The 20,240-nt window shown below is 45.2% G+C and overlaps 1 protein-coding gene across 6 annotated transcripts in view; it reads left to right on the top strand.

The window, feature by feature from the left end:
• Positions 1 to 20,240, top strand: part of Garnl3 (GTPase activating Rap/RanGAP domain like 3) — a 161,596-nt gene that overhangs the window by 1,957 nt on the left and 139,399 nt on the right. For 3 of the 6 annotated variants that reach the window (XM_050155232.1, XM_050155231.1, XM_050155230.1), the window contains exon 2: positions 19,674 to 19,844. In XM_050155232.1, the coding sequence (XP_050011189.1) occupies positions 19,702 to 19,844 (143 nt within the window). In that variant the 5' untranslated portion in view covers positions 19,674 to 19,701. Of the gene's footprint in view, positions 1 to 8,309; positions 9,107 to 19,673; positions 19,845 to 20,240 lie in introns of those variants that run through there. The other 3 variants (XM_050155228.1, XM_050155226.1, XM_050155229.1) reach the window with 2 other exon arrangements.

Genomic DNA, 20,240 nt, shown 5'->3' with positions numbered 1-20,240 from the left:
CCCTGCAGAGTTCCTAGGTCCCTTCTATTTCCCCAGGTTACCCTTGCCCCTCCTGGCCTTATCTTCTTTAACTGGCGCCCTCCTAAGGAGCCAGCTTGGTCCTAGGTGAAGCTTGGCTGCTGCCGGACACGCCCTTCCCGCTGTGGCTGATGCCTTGCCTATGCCCTGCTTACTCCTACCTTTAAGGCGTTCCTGTAACTTGAAGTGGGTCTCCTTCTACCAGGGGGACTCATTCCTTCCAAGATGACTCCAGCACCACCGTCTCGTCTAGATTCTCATCATCATTCTGTAATAATGGCCTTAGGAAGGGTATCCCGAAGCCAAGCCCCTTCCCCCTAGCCTATTGCTGCTTGCACCCCTGAGAAGTTTTTCATTGTCATAGCATGGGTAGGGATAAGGAGAAGATGTGGGACTCTAACCATCAGTGAGGTGGGTAAGAGAGTTCATTTGCTAATTCACAAAGCAAACCAACCAAAATCCTTAATGGAAGGTGTTCTGCCCTTAATTGGCCTTTCTCAGACTCTGTCCTTGACACACCCTGTTCCAGCAGTTCTGATTGAGAGTGTGCTGAGGACGGAGACCACAGCTGCCCTAGTACCTGCTCCATATCAGAGCTGCCTCGGGCCTTGTCCGTCACAAAGTCTGGTGGGCCAGGTCACTCCTTCAGGCTGTAGAATTGCTCCTCAGTTTTTTGGAAAGTCTTTTTTGAACCCTAGGATTTAGCTCTGGTCAGTATCCAGGCATCTGCCAAGAAGGTTCTAAATATTATGCCATGACCTGGTGGTACATTTCTCTAGATAGGAGACCTAGACAGCTCAGCAGGCTAGAGCATGAAGGAGAGCAGAATCTCTCAGGCCTGGGGCAGAATGTTTAGAACAGTGCTGTCGCATGGATCTTTCAGGGATGCCAGGCTGGTTCTGTAATGCACCCCATCCAGTATGGGAGCCACAGACACCTGCGGACACCATCAGACACCATCCAGTATGGGAGCACCAAAACACCCACCTTTCAAGCAAGCAGCCACCTTGACCCCACCCAGCACTGCCACCTCAGCTAGATTTTCCTTGTTATTCATTGGGCTTTCTTGGTGTTTGACACACCCTGCCCCAGCAGTACTAAGGAGACTGTGTTGAGGACAGAGGAGAAATACTTGCCACAGTGGACAGCACCCGCTTAAAAATTAGATTCCCTCCCCTTTGTCTTCACGACCAGATTCTTCAAGGACTAAGATACTTCCAAGCCTCCAGGGTGTTTTTGTTCTGACACACTGTGACCTGTAAGATAATAAGGATTAGTTTTTTTTAATCTCCTAAAAGTAATTTGTTAGATGAAACTTGAAAATACAAGGAAAACATAACCAGGATAATTTTTTGTTTTGTGGTTGTTGTTGAGGTTCTTTGCTTGCTTGCTTGTTTTTGAGACAGGTCTTATTATACAGCCCTGGTTGACCTGAAATTCAATATGTAAACCAAGTTAGCCTTGAACTCACGGAGATATGCTTGCCTCCACCCCTCAAGTGCTGGGTTAAAGATGTGCACTCACCACACTCAGTGAATAATTTATTGATTCATAATCCCAGTATATTAATGTGGTCTCCCTCTTCTACATGATATTTATCATTTTAATTTATTTTTTCACTTAAAGATTGTAAGAAATCCCTAAGCAGTTCTTAAGAAAACTTTTCAGTTGCTGCATGATCTTCTACTTATGAATATATAACTATTTTTAGCTCATCTTTTACTATTTTCACTCCTCCTAGAGATGCAGTTAATCCATGTGTGGTCACTTCTGTCTGAAGATATCACTAGCGCAAAAATAAGATCATGAAAGTGATAGGAATTGTGGGTCAAAACAAAGGAACTTTTTTGTTTGTTTGTTTTTCGGTTTTTGGGTTTTTCCAGACAGGATTTCTCTGTGTAACAGTCCTGGATGTCGTGGAACTCGCTGAGATCCATGTGCCTCTGCCTCCCGAGTGCTGGGATTAAAGGTGTGCGCCACCACAGCCTGGCACTAGGGAACCTCTTAAAACTTCTGAAACGTGATGCCACAGAACAGCCCTAGGATTATCATTATATTGCCAAAGGATGCCTTGTTTTAATTTGAATTTTTCATTTAATAAAATTTTCTCATAATTCGCACTTAAGATATTTGTATGCATGATCTTCGTTTTTCTTTTGGAATATTTATCTTTTCCTTACAAATTCAAAGCTCTTTTTATTTATTAAGGATATTTTTTTGGTTAGATATGTAGCAGACATTTTTTCCAGTTTTTTTCACTTTCTGTATGATGCTTTTCAAGTGTGTGTGTGTGTGTGTGTGTATACACTATTGTCTTGATCAGCTGACTTCTTCCTCTTGTTTATGCTCATGTAAAAGAATCCCTTAACTTAGAGTAGATTAAATATTCATCTTCATTTTTCTCCATGGTTAATTGCATTTTAAAGTTAGCATACAAAATAGTTCTCCATTATCTTTGTGGCTGTAAAAACAACTTCCTTAATCCAGTAATTCAAACGACCCCACAATTCTGGTTGTGTCAGAATCTCTTGTGTACCTCTTAACTATATAGGTGCATGGCTCCTTACGCCAAGCCCCTTGGTTGAGAGAACCTGCAGCTGTATTTCAGACACAACCAGTAGTGAAAACCTTTGCCACATCCGTTATTTTTTCGTTGCCAACTGTATTGAGTTTAAATGTCCTTGCTTCACGGGTAGGCCCTTTGAGCATACGTTTTTGTTGAAATAGGAGTGGCGGGGCTGCGTCCCCAACACCCCGGCCACTTGGCTAGCTTATGCCCGAAATAACAACACACAAACTGTATTCATTTAAAGACTGCTTGGCCCATTTCTATCTAGCCTCTTCTAGGCTAATTCTCACATATTAATTTAGCCCATTTCTAATAATGTGTGTAAGCACCCCAAGGTGCGCTTACTGGGAAGATTCTAGCCTATGTCCATTCTGGGTCGGAGCTGCCTGGGAGAGCGTAGCCTGGCGTCTCTGCTCCAGAGAGCAGAGCTGTCGAGTCTCCCCGGGAGCAGAGCAGAGTCTGACCTCACTTCCTCTTCCTCCCAGCATCCTATTCTGTTTACTCCTCCCACCTATGTTTTAACCTATCAGGGCCAAGGAGTTTTCTTATTGCTTAACCAATGAAATCAACAGATTGATATATGACACTCCCACATCACGTTTTAACCTTATTTACGTAATCATCTTGTTATCATGAGTATGCGTGTGTGTATGTGTGCGTGCGCGTACGTGCGTGCATGTGTGCGTGTGAGAGAGAGAGAATGAGTGTTCACACGAGCATGCACTTCTGCAGAATCAGTTTGTTTGGCAGTTCTGATAGCCAGTGTGCAAACGCAGAAGCAGATGGATGTCAAGGACGGAGGGACGGCTTAGTCACTGGGTGGGCGTCAGGCTAGTAGTAGTGAGAAAGACTAGTTTGTTTACCTGGAGGCGTCAGAGAAGACTCCCATTCTGTTAAATGTCTTGCCCTAGATGTTGACCATGACTTACAGATGGGCATGTCAGACAGAACCATGCACAAGAATCTTGGAATGAGATGGACCGGGGCTCAAGTTTCATCCGTTTTCAATCAAGCATGTGAACTTAGGAAACTTGCTTAGCCCTCTCTGATCCTGGTTAATGCTCTTGTAAAGTGAGCTGCATTGATGTGAGCTTTGAATGACCTAACAGGTGGAGTGCTGTTCCCAGGAGTGCGGGAAGTGTTAGGACTGACAGTTGGTGGACGGAATGAGTAACTGTCTCACGAAAGTTCTCAGCCACATCCACCTTTGTGCAAAATGCACCAGTAGGCAGGTACATGGTATTTTAAGACTCTGTTGCCTTCCCCTACGCCCCCACTTCCTAACAATCAAGAAAGACAAGTAATGACCCTGAGTTATTTTATCTGTCTGTCAGTGGCTGAGCTGTGTCACTTGGCCAAGCTCAGTGTGAACTGCAGTGCTTGCAGGCTTCCCTATCAGTAGGCTTGAATTTACCAGGTGATTCTTTTTCATATTAAAACATTTTTATTCTTTGAGAATTTGCTGTAATGTATTTTGATCACATTCTCTTCCCAAGCCCTCTCAATGCCCCCCTTCCTAACCATCCCACCACCCAAAAACCAGTCCTCCGTTATAATGCAGGAATCTTTTCACCAATAACCTCTGTGACTGGTCACTTAGATTCTGTGTATTCTATATAAGGTCAGGGAGTCTTTCATTCTAAAGAGTGTGTGTGTGCATGTACACATGTGAATGTGGAGGCCAGAAGTCAACCTCAGGTGTCATTCATTCTTCAGGAATTCTCCACACTGTTCTTTTGAGTCAGGATCTCTCACTGACCAGGGCATCCCCATTTAGGCTTGGCTGGCTGACCAGTAGACCCCAGGGAACTTCCCCGTCTCCACCTTACCAGCACTTACAAGCACATGCTACCTATCTGGCATTTATCTGTGGTCCTAACTCAACAAGTACTTTACCAATTCAAGTCTTTTCTCGCTCCCTAACCCAAGCCGCTTTATTAGTGAGCAGCTTTGTTGTCTTTCTTAAGAACATCGGTGAAGCCTGCATCATCCTTGCCACCATCACTCATATTTCTGCCTGCGTAGTCACTTCTAGTTCCAGTGTTATGTCCGTGATTTGAATTCCAGGCAGAAGGTAACAGCTTAGATTAGGTGGTTCTTACTCCTGGCTATCCCAACTGTGATCTCTTTTGAAATCTTTTACTCCATCCAGTGGGACACAGCTGATAGACTTGTGTCCACGCCTTATGTGTACATTTTAAGTATCATCAAAGACCGTGAATGGCAAGCAGAAGGGAAAAACTCACAGAGATCTGCCTGCCTCTGCCTCCCGGTGGCTGGGATTAAAGGTGTGAGCCACCACTGTCCGGCTAGGAATGGTTTATTTTATCTTACATTTCTACATCAGAGTTCATCACTGTAGGCAGAGCGCTGCTTACTGGCTCACTTCTGATGGCTTGCTCAGCCTGCTTTCTGACACAACCCAGGACCACCTGCCCAGGCCCCACCACCCACAGTGGGCTGGGCCCTCACACATCAACCATTAATCAAGGAAATGTCCCACAGAGTTGCCTGTAAGCATGTCTGAGGAGGAATTTTCTCAACTAAGGTTTCTTCTTTCCAGATAACTTGTGTCAAGTTGACAAAAGCTAACCAGCTCAACTTTCCTCTCAAGACAGGCAGAGAAAGTTAAGTATTATGCTGATCCTTTCTAACCAGAAAGCTACTGCTTTATTCTCAGCAAATGCCTGGATTGACCTTCATGGGCTGGGGTCAGACCTGGGGCACGTACTTGGCTCAGAACTAGGGTCAGTCACACCTCCATTGTAGAGACCAAGAGGTAGTGACTTCCTGGAGGAAAGTCACAGCGCTCTCTCCAGAAGGAAGGGGGTATTGGGTTGACGGAGGTGCTGTTGGATCTAGGAAACCTTTCTGGAATCCGGGTGACTGGTGCTGTCTATGGCCACAGAATGGGCTCAGTGCTGTGATTTCGTTCTTATTCAGTAATTACATTCTTGTTGCTAAGTGTAGCCCCGGTGGCTGCAGAGTCCCCCTAGCAGAAGAGTTTGAGTTATGAGTGGAAGACATGTTTTGTCCTTTTCCAAATATTGATCTGTACATGACGGCCTCCTCATTAGTCATGCAGAAAGCCCACGCCTTTAAGAACAAATCTGATGCCAAGACAATCTGATGCTTTCTTGTTCCTTTGCTTGCGGTCCAGACTGATTTCTAAAAAGAATGGTTACCCATCGTGCATGCGGCCACCTTCCCTTCTTCCACGTGTCACTTCTGACGCTTGCTGTTGTCGTTTTGAGTAGTTTGGTCAGTGACTACTGAAATGGGGCTCTTTGTCGTCTGGTTTCTCTTGCCATTATTCTTTTGTTTGTGTCAGGGCCTTAAGTATTTAATCATAAATAAATCTGCTACTGTCAGTTTTCTTTTGGATAAACAGCAGTCTTCTCGGAAAGACTGTGAAAAACTGTCTTGCATTGGGCCAACATAATGGGCTCTGAGGGCCAACAGAGGAAATGAATTTTCATATCCTATCTGTTCTCCTAGGGGCAGGGGAAGAAAAACCAACTTTTATTATTCACTAAGATTTTAAATTAATGCAAACCAGCTTCCTTTCTCGGAGGAAGACAATAGTTAAATTAGTTTTGCTGCAGAAGGTTAATATGAGAAATTAGGTTTGGTCGTCTGGTTTCCAGAGCTGAAGTCTGACAGAGCTGACGGACGTTGGACAACTGAGTCCTCCACAGGGAGCCATGCTGGGAAAACTCAGAAGCAGCGTTCAGACTGGGGGCAGGGAGGGGGTCTGGTTGCTCTAAAACCTTAGCATCTAAGAGGACAGACAGCTGGGAGTTGGCATTGCCTGCAAAGAGACCTAAGTAGAAGACCGTTCACTGGACCGCTTGCTGGTCCAGGCCGTTCAGAGCACATTATTAGTAATTCGTAGCCAACAGAAGTGCTGCTCACCGTTTCCGGGGATTTAAAATCCAAACTTAGGTCACCACTTGACTCTGTTGTTTGAGTGCTTGTTTCTCCAAGAATGGGGCTTCTAGAAGCTTCGTCACATGGTGAGCGGCAAATGAAGCCAGTGCAGGCAGAGCCCTCATGCTTGACTCACCCACAAGGGCTCTCTCTGGATACTACCCGACCCTGCTTAAGTTTCAGCGTGTGAACTGGGAGGATCAGGGAGAGGGAGGCGCACAAACATTCACACTGACAAAAATTGGTAAAGAAAAACGTTCATCAGAACTGTATCAGAACATGAATCCCTAGGAACACTGTCAACCTATGTTCCTGGTTGGGAAAGCTAGCTAGAAAATGTTCTTCTTTCAAGGAAAAGTTAGGGTTGCTTCTTTGGGGAAAAACCAGTGTATAAATTACATATGGAATTAAATTTTTTTTCTAGTGGTCATACCATTGAAAACAAAAATAAACAAAGTTGACTTGAATGTTTTATTTGACCCAGTATATCAAAAACATTATCATTTTAAAATGTTACAAATATTTTAAAATACAAGCTAGTTTACTTTTTCATTCAAAATCTAGTGTGCATTTTAACTTAGAGAACATCTCAGTTCAGGCCAGTTAAGATTTAATGCAGTTTTGTAGTTGTTGATGATGATGTTTTGTCTGGTTTACATTTTGTTTAGTTTGTATGGGGAAACGTGGACAATTGTACAAGCATGTGTGCATGTTCCAGAGCGCACATGTACAGCTCAGACGATGACTTGTAGGAGCTGGTTCTCCCCGTCTACTGTGTAGATTCCAGAGATTGAACTCTGCTCATTAGGCCCAGTGGCTGATGCCTTTATCCATCTATCTCACTTGCCCTGGGGAGGAGATAATAACAGGAAACCATTGGAAGCAACCAGAGAGGCACCTCTGCAGGAGTGGCAGGATGTGGTTTAAAAAATCAGGTTGTGTTTATGTTGTTTTCTTCTTGTTTTTGAAGATGTTTATATCGAATGAAACCTATCCTGTAAAGGGAAAGGGTTTGGGGTGGGGAACTGTTTCATCTGTATTGAAAAAAGAAAAAGAGAAAAGGAAAATTCATAGAGGAGATAATGGCAGCCTTCCCACATTTGAAAGGGTGTCGTGTGAGACAGGAATGAGGCCCACTGGGTCTGCAGCCCTGAGCTACATCTGTCGTTACAGTGGGTGTGAGGTTAATAAAGCCGGATGAACACAGTATATGAAGGGCGTCCTAACACCCAGTGCCTCCCCAGGCTAGACTGGCCTTAAGGTGTGGTTACATTTCTAATGTTGGAGATGTTAGCATATCATAAACTAGGCTCTTATTTCTCAACAATTTTACTTTTTCAGCACGCTTTTGGGTCCAACAGTTTTCAGCAGACTTAAAAAAGACTCAAAACAATGCTAGGCAATTTATCACCACTGTGAAGAAACTGCATTCCTTTATGTGACCTGGCAAGTCTCTGTCGTGTACTGTTTGGTTGTCCTATAGCACTTCTTCCAGTGGGGAAGCACTTAGCGCTTGAAGCACTCTCTCTTCTACTTAAAGGATGCACACTTGGGTATTCCAATAAAAGTACACAGCCTCTTTCTGCTGCTCATGGAGTTTGAACATTGTTCCAATTTAACCTGTCCTACCCCATACAGAGTTCCATCTGCTGGTAAGCCAGCAGTCCAATCTGACAAACACTGTCAAGGCCACAGCAAGTGGTCTGTGGCAGACAACAGAAGCCCGCCTTCTCTGGAGAAGCAGAGGGGATTTAGAAAGTCCGTGGAGGGCCGGGCTGAGGAGTGTGACCTGGACCTGCTGTGCTCCTTGTGACCTTCGGCTGTGCAGTCTCCAGGAAGGAAAGATTCTGCTTCATGACAACAAACAGTAGGGAAGGAGCTGGGGCCAGCAGGCAGGACAGAGAGTTTTCCAGGAATGTACATGCTGCTCAGTTTGATTCCCCAGCACCGGAAACTCCCAAGAACAGAAAGCTAAATCCAGTGGTTAGCAGCTGCTGCCACCGCCGCTGCCATCTCTAGCTATAGAACCTCACTGCCCACGCCACCATTGTTCTCAGCTTCAGAAAACTCCTGAATCAAAAAGCAACCGAGTCCAGATCTACAGAATGTTGTCACCCTCTGCAGAGCACAATGATGCCTGTGTTTCTCTTCTGCCTGGCTGTGTTCCAGAGCCTCTCTGTAACACCCCTGAGCTGTAGAGTCTAAAGCATGCCCTAAACTCGAACTCTAGCCAGAGAAAAGGGGGCATTTCCTTACACTCTTGCAGTGTAAAGAAGAGGGCATGGAGCAGATCACACCACAGTGTCCTGGAGGCAGCATCTGTCTTCTGCCATTGCAACAACAGCTTGGAAAAATGGTGGTCAGCCTCATATGGCTGACTGATGTGCGCTTTCTAAGAAGACATAAAAAGCGATCGAATAGCACAGAAGAAACTGAACACGTGAGCACCTGCCTTGCTTTCTGGCCAGCCAGTAAATGCATCCTCATGTCTCTTCCACACAGCAAGCTTGGATCAGTGAGCCATGGTGGACTGTCTTTGCTCCGGCATCCAACTTGGTCCTCACAAAGCAGCTCCCTATCAAGAGACTGGTGAGTCAGTGAAGCCGCCTAGCCGGAGAGAAGCATGGCTAATCTCTTTCAGAGACTTGAAAGGCCCAAACATCCTGGCATGTTCTCCTCCAAATGGAATTTTCTGTGTTCTGGGCATTCACCTAGTTATTGATACATCGGGTAAACCGTGCACACATCCCCTCTATGTACTAGGCTTGTAGAAATGCAGGGCGCCTTCCCTTAGAGAGCTGACATTCTTTTTTTTAACCTTTTAAAAATTTATTTTAGCCCAACAATCTAAACATAATATATAAATTAGAAACTACTTTGGAAGCGTTTTCAATAAACCTCCTCAGTCTCAAACAAGAGGAAGTCTACAGTTCTATATCATGAATTCTTGATGTAATGGAAGTTACAATGGAATGGAGAAGGCGTTTCTATTTAAGCATAAAGTTTTAGTTTTGTTTTTTAAAATTTTTTTATTAAGCCATATATTTTTCTCTGCTCCCCTCCCTTCCTTCCCCCTACTCTTCTACCATCTCCCATGGTCCCCTTGCTCCCAATTTACTCAGGAGATCTTGTTTTTTTCTACTTCCCATGTAGATTAGACCCATGTATGTCTCTCTTAGAGTCCTCTTTGTTGTCTAGGTTCTCTGTGATTGTGATTTATAGGCTTGTTTTTCTTTGCTTTATGTTTAAAAGCCACATATGAGTGAGTGAGTACATATTATATTTGTCTTTCTGGGTCTGGGTTACCTCACTCAATATGATGTTTTCTAAATCCATCCATTTGCCTGCAAATTTCGTGATGTCGTATTTTTTCCACTGTGTAGTACTCCATTGTGTAAATGTACCACGTCTTCATCCATTCTTCGGTCGAGGGACTTTTAGGTTGTTTCCAGGTTCTGGCTATGACAAACAATGCTGCTATGAACATAGTTGAGCACATGTCCTTGTGGCACGATTGAGCATCCTTTGGATATATACCCAAAAGTGGTATTGCTGGGTCTTGAGGAAGGTTGTTTCCTAATTTTCTGAGAAATCACCACACTGACATCCCAAAGGAGCTGTATCAGCTTGCATTCCCACCAGCAATGCAGAAGTGTTCCCTTTTCCCCACAACCTCTCCAGCATAAGTTGTCATCAGTGTTTTTGAAAATTTTTTAACTTTTTTTATTTTCTCAAGACAGGGTTTCTCTGTAACTTTGGAGCCTGTCCTGGAACTAGCTCTTGTAGACCAGGCTGGGGGCCTGCCTCTGCCTCCCGAGTGCAGGGATTAAAGGCGTGCACCCCCATCAATTCAGATCTGGCATTCCGTGACCATGAGATAGATGACATGCTGGCAAGCTAATGCATGACCAGAGCACATTCATTGTCGCAAAGCAAAGCGACTCTGTGATGAGCAGTGACTGTGTAGTGGGGAAGGCAGTGGAGGGAGTTGTGGGTTCATCCACTGCTGTCCCAGCTTGCTCTTTAGAGAATACTGCTCTCTAATGCTTGATTTGGAGATGGGCACAAATCCTGATTGACACTTGTGTCAAGGTTTTCCTTGGTGAATGGTCAGAACAAGGCATATGAGAGATCACAGATGCCCGTGGGTTAGATGTGCTCCCTGTAGTTCCTCAGTGATGAGTGTGGCGAGGTGTGTGCTGGGCTGAAGGGCAGAGCTGAAATTGAGCTGCCAATAGAGATACCTCTGTGCCGCATTGCCCGTCTATGCAGTGCGTCTGCCCCGTCTATGCAGTGCGTCTGCCTCCTGCCAGCAGCCATACCTCTGTGCCGCAGTGATGTTTCTCTGTGACATCAAGCGCTCCACACCATGAGGTCTCAGCAGGCCTGGTCTGACTGCCTGGCTGTGAGTACCACCTGGATGAAGAGAACAGTCCAGAATGCCTCTGAATAAATGGTGGGAAGGCTTGGAAATAGAGATCTGACCCTTTGTCAGGCTCTCTGTTGACAACGACCCCCATACACACAAAGCAGCCAGCCCCTTCACAGAGCGTCTCTGAGTAGGATTTTCCGTGACTGATGGGTCCATCTTTGGGTGGGTTCACATGCACTTTTATGCAGAACCTTTCAAGAATTTCAGATCTGAATCATGATTGCTTTCACTCGGCCTCTTCTCATTAGTCAGCAGGGCAGTATGAAGAAGATGCCGGCTAGGCAGTCTGGCCTGAGCCATGTGCCAATCCTCGCCTGTCCAAGGCAATTGTGAGCAGCTTAGGCTGGCCAAACACTTGCTTATTTCCCTCATGTTACATTAAGACAGGAAGTTTCCTTACCTCTCTCCCTGTGTCCACACACCAGCAGACCTCCAGAACTGCAATGTAGACTCTGGCTATTCTCTTACTTTCGATAAATTTTCTCTTATTGGACAATTTTGCTTACTTCTGTGAGTTCTGCCCATTTCCTGAGAAGTTCTTTAACTGAATATTTTAAATAGACAATAAAGATAAATTATGTTCCAGGGATAAGAAAACATACTTTTTAAAAATTAAAGTTATGAAAACAAACGAATGAGCAGCGACAGATAGAATCCAGTCTGAAAGAAATCGAAGCTCGAAGGAACTCACGTGGCAAAAGTTAGGGTGGAAAGGCCAATACGAACTCACAAGAGCTACCATTTTAAGGTTTTTAAAGCAGAATCTTCAAGGGGCTAGAAAGTAATATGTTGGAATGTTCCCAGTATATAAAATTAAAAAGCCAGGAGAATATCCATGTCGTATTTTATCTCTTTCTGTGACATGCCATGTCTGGGCTGTATCTGTATTGCTCTGTGAAGATGGCTAAGACCTTAGGTGTGGGTGGAAAGATTTCATCCAGTAAATGAAAACAAGAATAGTCATAGGAATGCTGGCCAAGCATTTTTGTCAGGTAAAGATCTAAAAAATTCACCAAGGAGACCAAACTTAGCTGAAGGCCACATCAGCAGCACTTCACTCTCAGTCCTTCAAGGGCCTTAGAACCCTTACCACTTCTGTGTTCTCCGCACCAGCCTCTACCTTCTCCGCATATCACAGCATCCCCCGGGCACCTCCTCATACCTGTAGCTGCCTGCTCTGCATCTCCTCACACCTGTAGCTGCCTGGTCTGCATGCCAGAGAGCTCTGAGCACCTGCAGTGTGACATCTCTACCACCTTGGCTGTCCTGGCTGGTTTTATGTCAGCTTGACACAAGCTGGACTCATCAGGGAAAAGAGACTCTCAGTTGAGAAAATACCTCCGTAAGATTGCCCATAGGCAAGTCTGTAGTGCATTTTCTTAATTAGTGATTAACTGGGAAGGTCCAGCCTGCTGGTAGTGCCATGCCTACGCAGGTGATCCTGGAGTGTATAATTGAGCAGATGGAGCGAGCCATGGGAAGGAAGGAAGCCAGTAAGCAGCACCCCCACCCCCATGACCTCTGTTAGTTCTTGCCTTGAGTTACTTCCTTGACTTCTCTGGTTGACGGATTACAAGCTATAAAATGAAATAAACATTCTGTTACCCAAGTTGCTTTTGATCATGGTGTTTGTCAGAGGATTAGGACCATCATCTGATGGAGAAATTGGGAGTGGGGTGCTGGCATAATAAAATGGCCATGTTTTGGTGAGAACTGTGGAAAGATTTTGGAAGTTTTAGCTGGGGAAGCCTTTGAGTGTTCACAGCTTAATAAGCTTTTGTAGAAGCATAAAAAATAATGCTGAGGGGAACTATAGACCCGGCTGTGAAATTTCAGAGGTAAGTTTAGGAGTCAAAGATTATAGGAACCGTTTGATGTGTGTTAGGAATCTCTGATGTCTGAATAGCTGGGGCTTAGGAGTCAGGACCACTGAATTGAAACCTTTGCTTTATGGGAATGGTTGATGCTGGTTAGCTGGAGCTGAGACATTAGCAGTGATTAAGAAGAGACCAGTGCCATCTAGAATCATAAATCTGGCACCATTTTCTCAAGGTCAGAACACAGAAGCTGTGGACCAAAGGGGGCCAAACTTGATAATGTGTAAGAATCCCCCAACTGGTTCTGCTTTTGAAAGCATGAAAGGGGTGTGGAGAGCAGCTGAAGCGTGGTGCCCAGAGAGGCCACTGGCAGCCTCAGTTGCAGCTGAAGATCCAGGATTGAAACAGTCATGGAGAGACGTCGAGGCTTGGCATCATGTGATAAGGTTAGAATAACTTTAAAAGCCTAGGGGAGGCTATTGGTGAAAGTGCAGCCTAGTTGCAGTAGAGACCCCAACATTTTGGAGATAGTGGTACCATGGGACAACCACCAGAGATGACAGCAGCTTTAGGATGGAGCTAGCCTGAGCCCAGGAGATAAGCTGTGTTGTGTGTACTGTGGAAGGTGGACTGGAGAAATGGAGGTGTACCAGACTGTTGGTAGCGCAGAGAATCCTGAGTGAGTCCCAGACCTCAAACACTGAGTTATTTACACTGTTGAAGACTGTAGCTCCCCGGTTTCTTCACTCTTAAAATAAGAAGGTATTTAGCATTTTGTTTGGTTGGTTGGTTTTTCGAGACATTTTCTCTATATAACAGTCCTAGCTGTCCTGGAACTCACTATGTAGACCAGGTTGGCCTCAAACTCACAGAGATCCACTTGTCTCTACCTCCCAAGTGCTGATATTAAAGGTATGTGCCACCATGCCTGATTTAACTTAATTTTTTATTGTACTGGACCCCACAGTTAAAAGACTGAAATTTTAGAGATTTTGGAATTTTGGGGAGACTTTGGAGTTTCAGAGAGATTTTAGAGAAAGTATAGGCATTTTGGAAACATTGATATTTTAGAGATGCTTGAACTTTGAAAGGGACTGAGTGTTTTAAGAAACTCAACTAAACTATTGAATTTGTTTTGTTTTGTTTTTTCAAGACAGAGCCTCACTGTATAGCTCTGACTGTCCTGGAACTCACTGTGTAGACCAGGCTGGCCTCAAACTCATAGATATCCGACTGCCTCTGCTTTTCAAGTGCTGGTATTAAAGGTGTGTGGCATCACACCTGGCTAAAGTATTACAAATTTAAAGACGGGGGACTTTGAAAGTTATACTATGTTTATATTGTGACGTTATTATGACATCTTGGGGTTGAACAAAAAAGGAAAGTTTATTGTTTAATAGTGTTCTATTGGTGTGTCGAGTTGACACAAGCTAGAGTCATCTGTTTACAGGCACTTTCAGTTGAGAAAACCGCTCAAGATTTGCCTGTAGGCAAGTCTATAGTGTATTTTCTTAATCAGTGATTAATATGGGAAGGTCCAGCCTATTGTGGGCAGTGTCATCCCTGGGCAGGTGGCCCTGTGGTATATAAGAAAAGCAGGCTGAGCAAGCCATGGTAAGCAAGCCAGTAAGTAGCTCTCCTTCATAGCCTCTGCATCAACTCCTGCCTACATTTCTTCCCTGACTTCCCTGGATGATGGACTGCAACCTGTAAGAAGAAATAAACTGGGGGCTGGAGTGATAGATGGCTTAGAGGTTAAGAGCATTGGCTGCTCTTTCAGAGCTCTTGAGTTCAATTCCAACAACCACATTATGGCTCACAAGCATCTGTAAAAGATCTGGTGCCGTCTTCTGGCCTGCAGGCATACATGCATACATAATAAATCTTTTAAAAAAAGAGAGATTCTAGGGCCAGGTGATTGTGGTGCACGCCTTTAATCCCAGCACTCAGGAGGCAGAGGCAGGTGGATCTCTGAGTTTGAGGCCAGCCTGGTCTACAGAGGGAGTTCCAGGACAGGCTTCAAAGCTACAGAGAAACCCTGTTTTAAAAAAACCAAAAAGGGGGGGGTGTAAATAAATAAATAAATAAATAAATAAATAAAGAGTTGCTGCTTTTGGTCATAGTGTTCTGTCACAGCTATAGAAACCCTAATAACACAGCAGTCTTCAGGATAACGAGCAGCCTCTTATCTCAAGATAACTTATCTAGAGATAACTTTAAGGCATCATTTTTGCCTGAGCAGCATCGTCTGAAGCATAAAGTTGAGTTACATATGGAATTTTACATTTTCTGCTAGCTACATTAAAGAGACTCCTGGGACTGGGGAAATGGCTCAGTCAGTAAAGTATTTGCTATGCAATATTTCCAGCACCCATGAGGTAAGCCATGTGAGCATAGTAGGGCAAGCTTGTAACCCCAGCTCAGGGCACAAACAGGAGGATTCCAGGGCTTGCTGGTTATCAAGTCTTGCCAAATCACTGAGGGCCAGATTAAGTGGGAGATTCTGTCTCAGAACATAAGGTCGAGATCAACAGAGGAAGACATTCAATGTTTTCTCTGGGCTGTACATGCACACACATGTGTATCTGGCATACACACACACAAAGAATTCAACATATAGTCAGTATAAGAAATTATCAGTGAGCTGTTTTGTATGCATTAATTTTACTGTCTTCCATAAGCACTGTATGCTAATGCTACACCTACTCAGCTCACATTGGACTGTCCCCATTTCAGTTGCTTAGTAGCCATATGTGGCCAATGTGGCTACCAAGCAACACCACTTCAGCCAGCTGTCCTTTTATAGGACTTTGCTTAAACCTGAAGCCTCACTCAATTTTTTTTCGTGCTTCTCCATCCCTAGTTGGGACTTGTTAGTCTTTTGCGTGCAAGTATGATCCTTGTAATGGAAGGAACTCTCAAATGCTCAGAAGAAAATGTGTCTCTTGTTTTGACACTCTGATTTATTATTTATTTGTCGTTTTAGTGCTAAAGCAACAGTAAATTCTAGTGACTCTGAGCCTCTGATGTGGGGCTGTCTCAGCCAGAGTACCTGCTGTGCAAACATGGGGCCCAAGTTCATATTCCCAGCCCCCATTACAGCATGAACCTGTACTCCCAGTACTGGGAAGACAGAGACAGGAGATCTGGGGTCTCCAGTCTAGCCTTTCAGAGAGCTCCAGGCTCAGTAAGAGACCCTGTCTTTAAGCATATGGTGTAGGGATTGGACTCAGCAGTTGAGATTGCTTACTGTTTTTACAGAGGACCTGGGTTTGGTTTCCAGCACCCATTTGGTAGCTCACAAATGCAGTCACCAATGCATATATGTGGTGTTCATATGTACATGCAAGCAAAACATTGATGCACAAAAATAAATCTTTAAGAAGTATGGGGTGGTATAGAGCATGTCTTAGGGTTTCTGTTGCTGTGAAGAAACACCATGACCACAGCGACACTTTTTAATTGCATTTTCTTTTTCTTTTTTTAATATTTATTTATTATGTATACAATATTCTGTCCGTGTGTATGCCTGCAGGCTAGAAGAGGGCACCAGACCCCATTATAGATGGTTGTGAGCCACCATGTGGTTGCTGGGAATTGAACTCAGGACCTTTGGAATAGGAGGCAATGCTCTTAACCTCTGAGCCATCTCTCCAGCCCCTGAATTTTCTTTTTTATTAAGATTTTTTATTTATTTTACATTCCAACCAGTTTCCCCTCCCTCCATTCTTCCCAGTCCCTCCCCCCACCTCCCATCTATCCAACCCCCCATCTCCTCATTTCAGAAAGGGGCAGGCCTCCCATGGGAGCCAACAAAGCCTGGCACATCAACTTGAGGCAATACCAAGCTCCTTTTCCTGCATCAAGGCTGGTGAGGCATCCCAGCACGGGGAATAGGTTCCCAAAGCCAGCTCATGCACCAGGGACAGATGCTGATCCCACTGCTAGGAGCTCCACAAACATTTCAAGCCACACAACTGTCAGCCATGGGCAGAGAGCTTAGGCTGATCCTAGGTTGATCCCATGCAGGCTTCCTAGCTGTCTGTGAGCATCCACTAGCTCAGGTCAGCTGCCTCTGTGGGTTCCCCATCATAACCTTGATCACCCTGGCTCCTACAATCCCTCCTCCCTCTCTTCAACTGGACTCTTAGAGCTCGGCCCTGTGCTGGGTGTGGATCTCTACATCTGCTTCTACTAGTTACTGGATGAAGGCTCTCTAATGACAGAGTAGTCCCCAGTCTGATTGCAGGAGAGGGCCGCATCAAGTACCCTCTCCACTATTGCTAGGAGTCTTAGCTAGGGTCATCCTTGTGAATTCATAGGAGTTGCCCTGGCACCAAGTTTCTTCCTAACTCCCAAATGGCCCCCTTTGTCTGGATATCTCTTTCATTGCACTCCCCTCTGGAGCTGGGAGCAGCACAGCAACTCTTACAAGGAAAACATTCAGTCTCAGAGGTTCAGTCCATTATCACCATTGCGGGGAGCATGGCGGTGTGCAGGCAGACGTGGTGCTGGAGCTGAGAGCCCTACATTTTGCAGGCAACAGAACGTCAACTGAGTGTTACACAGAGGGAAGCTTGGGCAAGAGAGACCCCCAAAGTCTGTCCCCACCTCCTCTAACAAGGCCACACCTCCTAACAGTGCCACTCCCTTTGGGAGCCATTTTCTTTCAAACCATCACAGAGCAATGGAGGAAGAAAGCTGATGTCAACCTTTGGCCTCCATATAGTCCTGCACACACATGTGTGCGTACACACACACACACACACACACACACACACACACACACACACCTTTTCATGTATCAGAGTAGCCCTTTGCCTTCTGTCACAGGTGAAAGGCCTTTGATGTCTGCATAGCTGCCGTAAAGTAAATGGCGGAGGCTAGTGGACTTGCAGTCAGTTATACAGCAGGTGGCTTTACCAAGGCAGAGAAGGTGATGGGAAGAAGGAACACCAGAGGGTCTTAGCAAGAGAAGAGTCAAAGGGACAAGTGGGGCACAGGTGGATTTGGAGTTCTTCTCCATTAGACATAGGTCTAGAATGAATTCTGCTTTAGCTCGTCTTAGTCTGGGACCTGCTAAGCATTTGCAGAGCAGTCTCGAGTGGACAATGCCTGTGCCAGCTGGATGCCCAGAGGACGCGCTTCCCTGGGCCTCCAGCCATATAGCTCGCCTTCCCAGGTGACACTGCCTGAGCCTCTAGCCCTCCTGCCCTCCACCTTGTCGGAATCTTTCCAGGAAAAGATAGTTTAAAAAGCACCTCTTGACCAAATGCTATTAAGATTGCTCTTTTATTTTTTAAAAAGGATTAAGAAAATGGTATATTTTGAACCAAACATGTGTGACCGTGGCCCCAGAACAAGGACTCAGGTTACCTGACTGACATGTTCTGACTTCTTTTTATTTTCCCCTTTCCAATAATTGGATCCAGTTGCCTTGTCTATCTTTCGTTTGAGGTCGAGGTGAGCGAAGAAGCTGCTAGTTGAATCATTCCAGTCAGAGGTCACTGCTGCCTTCCTGCCTTCCTAGCAGTGCAGCCCTCCCTTCCGAACTGGCGGTCCCTCCTCCCTCTAGAGAGAAAGAGCAGGCAGATCTCGGGAATGCGTTTTCAGTGCATACTGCTGCACAGCCCCTTTGCCATGTCCACAGGCGTGTGCTGTTTCCACGCTAGGTGCTAGTATTCCTGTTTGGTTCTTTGTGTCTCTAGTTTTGTTGTCAGTCTTGAGCCCTTTTTATGGCTATCCTTAGCTTTAACTTTTTTATATTTATTTATTTTATATATACAGTAATGTTTTGCCTGGATATATGTCCACACATCATATGTGCACATGGTTCCCATAGAGGTTGGGAGAGGGCACTGGATGTCCTGGAGTGACAAATGGTTGTGAGCCACCATGTGGGTGCCAGGAATAGAGCCCATGTCCTCTGCGAGAGTAGCAAGTGCTGAGCCATGTCTGTTCCTCATGGTCGTTTAACCTAGAAATTAGATGAACTAAGAATACTGCGGGACGAAGACAGTGATGGCGTTAGACCTCACCACTGCTAATCTCCCAAAGCATTCTAGATAGCTTCCCTTGCTCAGACAATATTGCCTTTTGTATAAATGAGCTGGTAATTTTTATTTTCATTTTTCAAGACTGGCTTTCTCTGTTTAGCCTTAACTGTCCTGGAATTCGCTCTGTAGACCAGGCTGGCCCTCCTGAGTGCTGGGGTTAAAGATGTGCACACCACACCCTGCAAGCTGGTGAATTTTTTAAATACCCACTGGATCTTTGGATAGGAGTTGTTCATTACCACAGCAAAGTACTATTGGCTGAATTACTGTTTATTTTAGCTCACAGTTCCTATTAAAGTATGAGGGTCCTCATGGTGATGCTTTTCTTTCTGGGAGAATCCTGTGATTGTGTAAGACTTGTACAAGTGCATGTGTGTGCATGGGTGTGCATGCATGTGCCTCTGATGTTGCTTTCCTTGAGGCAACCAAGAGTCCATTATGGGGACCCAACACCAGTGACCTCATGTAATCTAACCACTTCCCAAAGGTTCTGCCTCTACATGCTATAATCAAATGTCTCTACCGTAATACTAACAGTGGGATTAAATTTCAATGGCTCAGCCTCTCAGGGACACTGATCATATCCAGATCCTAGGAAGACCCTTTTGACATATGAATGGGTAATGTGATCCCAGCTGAGGGGTGTGTTGGGGTTCAAATTGATCCCAAGTAGTTCCTTGGAACCAGGCCCCTGAGCAGCTCTACAAAGGTCATGATGCAGGCTTGCTGGGCACCTGGGGTCCTCCTTGATGCTCCTGAGCAGACAGGCCGTCCTTGGGAGCAGATTCCAGACGAAGGTGGACCTGTCATCTTCTGGTTCTCAGCCCCTTTCCCATCTCCTTCTGCTTCAGCACAGCATCTCAGCCTCCAGGCCCGCTAATGGATCCGCTGACCAAGGGGTCCTGTGGGAGTCACCTGGCACAGACCCTCCTCTGGAAAGCGAAGTCGTCTCTCTCCTTCGGCATCCAGCCTCTTCAGACGTGGCCAACAAAAGACCCTGAACTAGAGTCCCAGGTCAACCTGTAAGTAAGTAAAAGGAGTGTCTTGCTATGAGACCTTGTTCACCATCTCGTCTCATGGGGGCAGGGGTGAGGGGCCTGAGAGACCGTTTTGCTTCTGAGATGTCTTACTGCATATTTGACAATATTCATTGGGCATCTGTGCCAGCCAAGGCTTGTGTTAGGCATAATGAGCAGCATGGCCCAGTTCCTGCCTTAGGGGACTTAACAGCTCAGAGGCAGATAGTCGCTTACCTGTGTTGTTGCAAAGAAGAGTTCTAATGGCTAGGAAATGTGCCATGATTCTTGAGTCAGTAACCATTTAGGAAATATTTCTGTATATGCCTGCAGCATCCTGTTATATAAGCAAAGATATCTTCTTTACCCTTCAATATCAAGTTGCATGTGGAATGAATATAT

This window comes from Alexandromys fortis, unplaced genomic scaffold (assembly GCF_014885135.2).
Source record: "Alexandromys fortis isolate MF-2015 unplaced genomic scaffold, M_Fortis_MF-2015_v1.1 scaffold_72, whole genome shotgun sequence".
Taxonomy (NCBI): Eukaryota; Metazoa; Chordata; class Mammalia; order Rodentia; family Cricetidae; genus Alexandromys; species Alexandromys fortis.
This window is presented reverse-complemented; position numbering and strand designations above follow the sequence as displayed.